The sequence below is a fragment of the Leptonychotes weddellii genome, chromosome 2 (assembly GCF_054177405.1).
Source record: "Leptonychotes weddellii isolate Sample4059 chromosome 2, ASM5417740v2, whole genome shotgun sequence".
Classification (NCBI taxonomy): domain Eukaryota; kingdom Metazoa; phylum Chordata; class Mammalia; order Carnivora; family Phocidae; genus Leptonychotes; species Leptonychotes weddellii.
In genome coordinates, this window is record NC_138370.1 from 96293186 (window position 1) to 96302121 (window position 8936).

Genomic DNA, 8936 nt, shown 5'->3' on the forward strand with positions numbered 1-8936 from the left:
TTTATTTAATCAATCACTCATTCATCTTACAAATATTTATTGATTGCTCACAGGCCTAGGTACTGTAGAAAATCTTTCTCTCATCAGACCACACCCATCTTCTAGGTCAATATCACCTGGCCTTTATTTTTAAACTCATTCTGACTTGTACTGCAGAATTATCTAGAATGACAACCCTGAAATGGAGAGACAAGGAAAGTCTATACCTGAAATCTTTTTGGGAGGATCACCTTACAAGTTATTGTTAATCATCAACCAATCTAGCCTTTTAAGTAATATTGTATTGGATTTAAAAAAAACCCTTTCTTTAATTTCTTGTTATATCTTCCTCCTTTACAGAGATATTTCTCCCAGTTCCCACTTTTCATAGTTTCCAGGCAACCTAACTTTGAATGAAAATACCCTCTACTTGGACTACAGGTGAGGTGGGGAAATGAGCACCGGAGTAAGGAAGGGAATTTTCTTCTTGGTCCTAATGTCCACCTAATTTTTAAAGCGTAGGTTCCTTATTATATGGGGCTTGCAATTACATCCATAAATTAATTATTAGGTAACTCCATGTCTCCTATACCTCATTTTTTCCGAACCTGTGGGTAATGAGTGGAGCGACGGCCGGAGTAGAAAATCCTTTTCCTCCTGAGAATAAGGAGGGGTGTAAACAGAAGCTGAGTTTAGGACACTGCTATGAGACTGGGGTTTCAGTAGGGGTCAACATTGCATTTAGCCTTCTCCTCAACACGATTCTGTTCCACCTACCCGTGAAATGTATAAAACGAAATTTTACATATAAATAAAGTTTTTGCATTGGACCAGCTGGTCCAGTTCTCCTATCTGCTAACTTCCTTCCCCCCTTTGTCTCAGTTCATTAAGTCTACCTCTTGCCGTACCCAAACCCTCCACCTAGCAGCGTCTCTCCCTCTTCCGGCTACTGGTCGCTCTCCACCTTCCATCTCCTCACCCCAGCATCCCCAGCCCGCGAGTGATCGAGGAGATCTGGGGGCTGCCGGGCCCCAGGTTTGCGGTAGTCAAAGCCATAGCTCTGGGGTGGGGGATCCCGAGAGTATGGCGGGGGCAAGAAGGTGGAAAGCGCGTTCCTCTTACGTGTGATCGCAGCACAAATTTGCCTGGAGTTCTCCTGGCGAAAGAGCGGGCAGGTTTCACTGTTTCTTAAACGCCTACTAGCCAAGCTTGCAGGTCCGCGCGCCTGACGGCTGCGCCTGGCAAGCCGAAACTACGTTCAGAGGCAAGGCTAGGCTGCCCACGAGGTTGGGATTGGGGATTGTGAATGACCTCGAGGCCGCTTCCTCCTTCTCGTCACCCTTCCTCCACTCCCCTAGTCACCTTCGCGTCAGCAAAACTGCCCTTCAGGGCGAGAGGTCTCGCTTTCTCTCTCTCGCAAAGGGTTAATTTTCTGATCGCACGAGGGGGAGGAGATTTCCCTGTAGACAAGTAAAAAGGGTGATGGACAAACGTGCGGGCACTAAGACCGCAAGGCATTCATTTCCTCCGCCGGTGGATGCGGACGCCGGGAGGAGGAGAGCGCCGAAGCGAGGACCTGGGAGCCGTGGCACAGGCAATGCTCAACCCTGGATGTAGCTGAGAGAGGCTGGGAGAGGCCGGCCCGCGGAGATCCAGCCGCCGGGGGAAGACCTAGGGGGGTGGGTGGGGAAAACAGGAGAGCATTCGAAATCAAGCGCTTTACAGATTATTTTATTTTGTGTAGAAAACACATAGCGACTCCGAAGATCAGCCCCAATGAACATGTCAGTGTTGACTTTACAAGAATATGAATTCGAAAAGCAGTTCAACGAGAATGAAGCCATCCAGTGGATGCAGGAAAACTGGTAGGTGATGGTTTCGCGTGATACTCTTCCCGGGAGCCCTGCGCGTCTTCCCGCTGTGCCTTAATGTCGGTGTTTTCTGTCTGGGGCGTGAATGGAGCGATGAATCGCAGGCAGCAGAGAAGCTGGTCGCTGAGTTCCCGGGTCTCCCGGGTGCAGGAACCACTGGGGCTGCATGAAGCGCGTGGGTCTGTGAGTGCCCCTGTGTGAACCGTGGCTACACATACATCTTTAACATAGATTATATAACATAGAACATACATGAGTATATAGAGTAGATGTCTGCGCGACACGGAAGGCGGGAGAGATGCTACAGTCCAGATTCCCTACCTGTGCTACCTTCTGATTTTCATCTAGATTTGGGTTTTCAAGCTTGGCCTCCCGCAAGCTGAGTGTGAAAGGCAGTGGAGGAAGGACCCGGGCTTCTGCTCCATTTAACCCTCTCCCGCCTGCGCTCTCTGGTCCTCGCCCTCTCTCCATCCCCCGTGTCCTTCCTTTCTCCTTGCAGCCCTCCTACTTCACTGCCCTACTCTCTGCTGCTCCCCGGCCGGATTTCTCCTTTCCTGGACCCCTTTCCCCACGCGGATCCCTTTCCGGTTTCATTAAGAGGCGGGGGCGGAGGGGGAGGGGACAATGAAAACAGTAATAAAAATGAATGAACCCGAGCAAGTGGAGCCACGCCATTATTAAGTTTCTGTTTTACGGAAACGCCTTTTGGACACACTCAGTTCTAATTCAGTAGGAAGCTGTTGATTGGAGTTGAGACAGAGATCAAAAATCCCTCGGTCCGCAGAGTCCTTGGGGGCTCTTCCCCAAACTTCTAATAGGGAAAGAGTTTTGCTTGTTTAGTGTGTTCCCTCCGCCAGTCCTTTTGAAAATCCCTGTGTGGGAGGCGATCCTGTGTCACCTTGCAATATTTAACAGGGGAGGGTGTGCCCATCTCCCTTCTTCCTTGTAGACCGAGCTGCCGTGGCAGACATGCCGGTCCTCTCCTTAAGCCCGGGTCTGGCGATCAGTAAAGCGCACGCTCAACGCACCCCGGAGCTGGGCAGTGGCCTGCAGCCTCCTGGGTGCTCGATGGGAGGGTCGGACGGAGGGGCTCTCCGGAGCCAAGGGATCCTGCCCGCCGCCGCGTGCGCGAGCGCGCGTGCCCCGCGCCGTCACGACCTGCCTTCCCTCCCCCCTCTCATCAATGGGAAACCAAAGACGCGGGCGCGCGGGGGGCCGGGGCTGGCTGGTACGGTAGGAGGGGGTGCCGCGGGCCGGAGCTGGTGGAGGGAGGTTCAACTTCCTTTCCTCCGGTCCCCAGGAGTTGTGACTGGCCCTTGAAGGCTTGGCCGCGGTGCCTGCCTCCTCCCGTCCCGCTGGCCCGCCCGAGGCCCGCTGGCCCTTTGCGGCTGTAGCCCGGCCGAGCCCGCCCCCTGCGCGCTGCGCGCGGGCTGGGCCCGGCCCGTTGGGGGCGGGTGCGGAGGGCACGGTGCACTCACGCCCGCTGCGGCTGGGCTGGGGACTGCACTGGGTGCGGGGCGTTTGGGGGCCCGAGAGCCGCGTCTGGCCGGAGCCGGAAGCCAGCAGGCGGACGCGATCCGCTCCGAAGCCCTGGAAGTGCGGCGGGCACTTGGGGCGCGGGGCTGGGGCCCCTCCTGGGCCGGCGAGCGCCGAGGGTGGGTCCGGAAGGTGGTGGTACACCTCGAGGCCCGATCCCGTGGGAGTGCAGACATTGAAAGGCCTTTGGCGCCTGGGGAGGCCGACCCCTCTCGGGGCCCTGCGGCCTGGGGACCTTCTCCGGAGGCACTTCCTCCTCCCGCCTAGAGGGTGGTGCTGAAGGCGGGGCGGGGGCGGGGGCCCGAGGCCGCGGGCGCTCGGAGCTGCCAGGCGGGGCCCCTGAGCGGCCGGATCATCTCTGCAGCTGTTTGTCCGGTTCTCTTGCCACCCCACTCGAGCTCATCTTCTTCCCCCATGAGCGCTGTGTGCTGTTTTCTAGCCTCCCTTGTCTTCAGCTTAGTGCACCTTTATTGAACCTGCCTTTCTGGAGCCGGCGTCCCCTCGCCTTGGCTGCCCCCATTCACGGTCGGCCAACCCTCCCTTGCACCGCCGCGATCGATAGTGCCTCTTATTTACCGGTTGCCTTTTCTCTGAGGCCAGGTAACCGTTTCCCGCCTCTTTTATGCATTCACTCAACAAGTACACAATGAGCCAGACAGGGCCTTGCCCTCACCGGCACCGAAAATGGCAAAAATGCGCCAAGTTCTTTTCTCCTGTTGAGCTCTCATCACTGTATTTCTTCTAGCTCTTTAGGGACCGTTCTTCTGGCAACATCTTTCCTAGCTTTTATTTATATGCATGAATTTTTACATGTCTGCCGGTGCCTCCTTCCTTCCAGACCGTCAGCTCTTTAGGGCATGGTTCTTGTCTCATTCGGAGCACGCTGAAGAGAGCTTTGTACATGGCAGATGCTGGGGAAGATGCTTATCCAGTGAGTTAAAATGATTACTGGTGCCCATTTTATTGCCAGGTCTACCTGTTAATACCTGAAGTTTAACATATTTGGTCTCCCCCTGAGTTTGAATGCTATGTCATAGGCACGTACTGGGATTTTTCCCTTCCTGACTTTTTCTTTGTTGACCCTATTTTTTTAGCTTGCCTTTTGCAGTCAAAAAGCTCTACTGGCTGTTTCTCTTTCCTTGCAGGTCTTCCCGACCTTAATTGTCTTGCTTTCTCCTTTTTATCCCCTATTCCAGAGGGGGTGCATCTCTCCCGGTATCCTGGGGGTCCAATTTTCTAAGCCTTCCCCACCAAAATCCCAACAGCAAAAAGTCTCGACCAAGGTGCGTAAGAAAACGATTTTCTTTTTTCTTTCCCTTCTTAACAGGAGTAGGGAGCTCCATAACCAAGGCTTAAACCCTCTTGGGGGCAGGAGAAGTTTAGGAAACCAAAGCTTTACCTTTACAAAATGGTTTGAAATAGCTTCTGGGCGACAAACACAATATTGTGAAGCATCTACTCTGTCTTTTGAGCAGTCATTTGCACTTGTCCTTAAGAATGTCTTAGGGCCTCAAACAAAGCTTGTTAATGTAGAGAATTATAACTTCTCTCTCAAAAAAGAGCTACCCGGTCCTCTGAAGAATTGTGAGAAAGGCCAGGAGTGCTGTTTTGTCAGTATGCTGTCTGTGCGCTCCGTAGCATTATTTAAGAGAACCTTAAATAAGAGTAGTTTATTAGCCATATCCTATATTCCATATTCATTACCTTATTACATATAAACGTTATGGTCCCCTTATTTTGGAGTGGTATTTGTGTAAACACTAAAGTGTTCAACTGTGGCAAGTTTATCAGGCTTATTGCTGCCTTAAATGATTAACCCTATACCCATTGTTCTAAACACAGGATAGGTACATAGACCTTTTTAATTTTCTAGCAAATAGTTTCATGTATAATAGAGCAACAGTTGAAATGAATGCAAAGTCATAAATATATTTCCTTGGAGAATCCTCCTGAGACCTCATCTTGAAACTACACGGCAAGTTAAAAATATCTCCGGTAATGTTATCCCGTAAATAGGACTTTATTAGAGGAGGTAGAGGTAGAGAAAAAATGCTTGCTTCTAGCTCAGTAGCATTTTTGACTTCCAATTTTACACTGAAAAGCCCTGTCTGTGATTTTACAACATTGAAAAGAAAGGCATTTTGTCCCTTAAGGAGATGTCTCGCCTTTACCTGTTATGGCCACTAATAGCTGACTTAATTTATAAGTGCTGCTAGCAAGGAAGCGAAATCACATAGTGACTGGTAAGGCAAGGTGACATAAAATTCATTGAGTGAGAAGGGCAGCTGGGCTCTGCCTTCTCTTTCAGCAGCCTGCCAGGTTCGTGCTAACAGCGGTGGATGCTAGTTAGTCGCTCCAGTTGTAATTGTCTGGCCAATGATGATTATCTTCTGATGTCGGCTGACAGGGTGTTCACCAATAGGAAAAGAGGAGGCCTGTGCTGACTGCTGTAACATTATGGCTGTGAGGTGACGTCATCACAGGGCTTGCCTAGAACCTCGTGAAGCCCTCCCCTGCTCCCCTCTGGCATCCTTCACGTATCCAGCCTTTCAATGCTTTGTATATTTTTCTGACTTTCTCCACTACCCCCACTGAGGTATTTATTGGTTATAAGGCTTTTATTGTTTACATTTTGTGTTCTGTATTTTAGGGTCTACAGGATAGTGTAGGAATTTTTAAGATTAAATACTACCCAAGAAAACCTTTTTATCCGCAAATTTGTTTTTACTAAGACAAAAATTAGAAGAAACACTATTTAAAAGGAATTGTACATTGTTATATGTGAGGCTCAGAAAGTAACATGAGGTACAGTTTCTGTATTTAAGAACATTATAAGCCTGACTTAGTATTTTACTCAAAATATAGCATCATAAGGCATGTCAAACTTTTAAAATGCAGGCAGAGTATTAAGCTGTTGTTTCTCATGTAGTGACAATTGTTCTGAATGGATCCCTAAAATCCTTGAAATCTGCTATATTCGTTTATAAGAAAAATGGCTGGAGAATAGTGCAGTCTGCTCTCCTGAAACAGGAAAGGCCAGAGTCTCATTTAATCAGTGCCACCACAGCGACTACAGATTTGGTCAGCTATCTAGGAAAATACTATGTCCACATAATACTCATGTTTCTTGCCACTTTGGGGAATCACAGTTCATATTAGTTTTAGAATTGAAAAGTCCTAAGTGTGAGGAATTTAGCATGTCATTCAATAAATTTTAAAGAGCACTGGGATATTGGCCTAATAGCACTAGGTTAAGAATGAGAAGACTGAGAAAATGTACCGAGAAGAAAAATATGATCTATGTTATGGTGTTAGAAAATGAAATGTGGGCGCCTGGGTGGCTCAGTTGGTTAAGCGACTGCCTTTGGCTCAGGTCATGATCCTGGAGTCCCGGGATCGAGTCCCGCATCGGGCTCCCTGCTCGGCAGGGAGTCTGCTTCTCCCTCTGACCCTCCTCCCTCTCATGCTCTCTGTCTCTCATTCTCTCTGTCTCAAATAAATAAATACAATCTTTAAAAAAAAAAAAAAGAAAATGAAATGTGTGGTAACTATGATCTGAACTTTTATGTATCTTTTTAGAAAAGATGTATTTTCGTGCAGTCCTTGGTGTTTTAGGATTCCCAGGGATAATGGAAATTATTTTATGATCATATTATCCATCCCTATATTTGCATTAGTTATAAATAGTATATGATGATAAAATTTTTACATAGGGCCTTTTGTTAAATTGAAGGTTGAATTTTGTGAAGAAGGCTTGTTGCTTGTTGCTTTTAATGTTAGATGATGATAATTCTAAGGGTATCAGGATCACATTGTCATTTAACTCCAGTGTCTGAACCCACTCCAGATCTAAGAGTTGCTTTGCATACTTCTTGAAAGAAGATTCTTTCAAGTTAGACAGTGGAAAAGCTGTGGGGTTGGAGGTGAGGGATGGAGACTTTTAGAAATACTTAGGAGGGCATAAAATAACTATCTAGTCAGTCTTTAGCCAACAAAGCAAAATGAAGGAGTATGGCACTATTCAGTTAATTCAAGAATTCATCTTTGCTTCAGTGATCTGGATATTTTAGGTACAAGTATTTTTTTTTCTTTTGAGGATACTTGAAATATGTTTAATAATAGATAACCAACATTCTCTTTTTATTCTTATTTGCATTTATCCTATGCGGAATTTACTCCCAGCCCATAAGTTTTTGTTTCTTCAGTCTCTTCTGAGATATCTTTTTCTTCTGTGCAACCTCCTCTTCTGGTTTAGGAACAACCAGCTCTTTTTCAGTAAGGATCATCTAGGTGTGGCAAGGAGAGCTCATGTGTGGGTTAATCCGACCATGAACCCTGTACGTTCTACGCTGCATCTTGGGGACTTTGTTCACCCGGATGTGCTCAATGACCAGAGAATCAACATCTAAACCCTTAAGTTCAGCATTACTCTCTGCATTTTTAAGCATGCGCAGTAAAAATTCAGCACTCTTCTTGGGCCACCGACCCTGTGTCCAGCCCCACTGTTTGGCCTGGGCACACCTACCAACTCCACCACTGTAGCAACGGAATGGCACACACTGCTTCTGTAAAGTGACGTCTTTCAGATACTTGGTGGCTTTTCGGATATGCATACCCTTGATGGCCTGGGCAGTTTCACGTGTGTTCCTAAAGTGAACATGCAGATTTGAACCTCTTGATTTGCATGATTTTGTAGGGGTTTCGGGGTCAAGCATTTTCAGAGGTCACCTCAGGCCTCTTAGGGGAAGAGGAGGGTCCAAGTATTTTCTAACATGAATTATGTAAACATCATCTCAATGATCCAGTTAATTTTTCATGTATGGACATAGGTGAGCTGGGCTGCCCTTTATTAATAGGAACCAGACAACAGTCCACAAACTTGGCCTTAGCTCTTTACCTGTTCTGTCGTCTAGTCCCTACCTTCAAGTCTTCCTGCTCCCATTTACTTTCCACTTATCTTTGTTAAAAGAGCACAGGCATTTACGTAGAGAAGTTACCTATGTATACCACAGATAGATATTTCTCTTGATAACGCTAGAAAACCTGAATGAAAATAGAACATGGCTTTTTTTTTTAAGATGTTTTATTTATTTATTTGAGAGAGAGAGTGAGCAAGTGAGAGAGAGCACGAGCAGAGGGAGAAGGAGAAGCAGACTCCCCACCAAGCAGGGAGCCAGATGTGGGGCTTGATCCCAGGACCCTGAGATCATGACCTGAGCCGAAGGCAGACGCTTAACTGACTGAGCCACGCAGGCACCCTGAAAATGTAACATGGCTTTATTGGAATGTTAAAGTTCATAACTTTATCTGTTTTCAGATTGTGTAAACAGGCAGGTACAAATGTGTAACTTTTGGCATACTCATAGAATTTAAATAGCATCCCTAATTATATTTAACTTCCAATCATTTTATTTTAGAAATAGATTAGTTCTTTAAAAAAAATTATTGTTTTAGAGTCAAAAATGAATTTGTACTTTTAGGCCTGTTGAGCAAAAACCATTCCAAAGCATTGGGTCGTGTAGGTCATCTAAGTTCAAGCTTATATGTTTA

General features: G+C 47.1%; 1 protein-coding gene across 6 annotated transcripts in view; it reads left to right on the forward strand.

The window, feature by feature from the left end:
* The first annotated feature begins 888 nt into the window (after positions 1–888).
* Positions 889–8936, forward strand: part of ELOVL6 (ELOVL fatty acid elongase 6) — a 129798-nt gene continuing 121750 nt past the window's right edge. Inside the window, exons 1-3 of one of the 6 annotated variants that reach the window (XM_081812005.1) lie at positions 3760–3986; positions 4225–4317; positions 4583–4669. In XM_081812005.1, the coding sequence (XP_081668131.1) occupies positions 4295–4317; positions 4583–4669 (110 nt within the window). In that variant the 5' untranslated portion in view covers positions 3760–3986; positions 4225–4294. Of the gene's footprint in view, positions 1015–1335; positions 1574–1653; positions 1845–3759; positions 3987–4224; positions 4318–4582; positions 4670–8936 lie in introns of those variants that run through there. The other 5 variants (XM_081812007.1, XM_031025771.2, XM_081812008.1 and 2 more) reach the window with 5 other exon arrangements.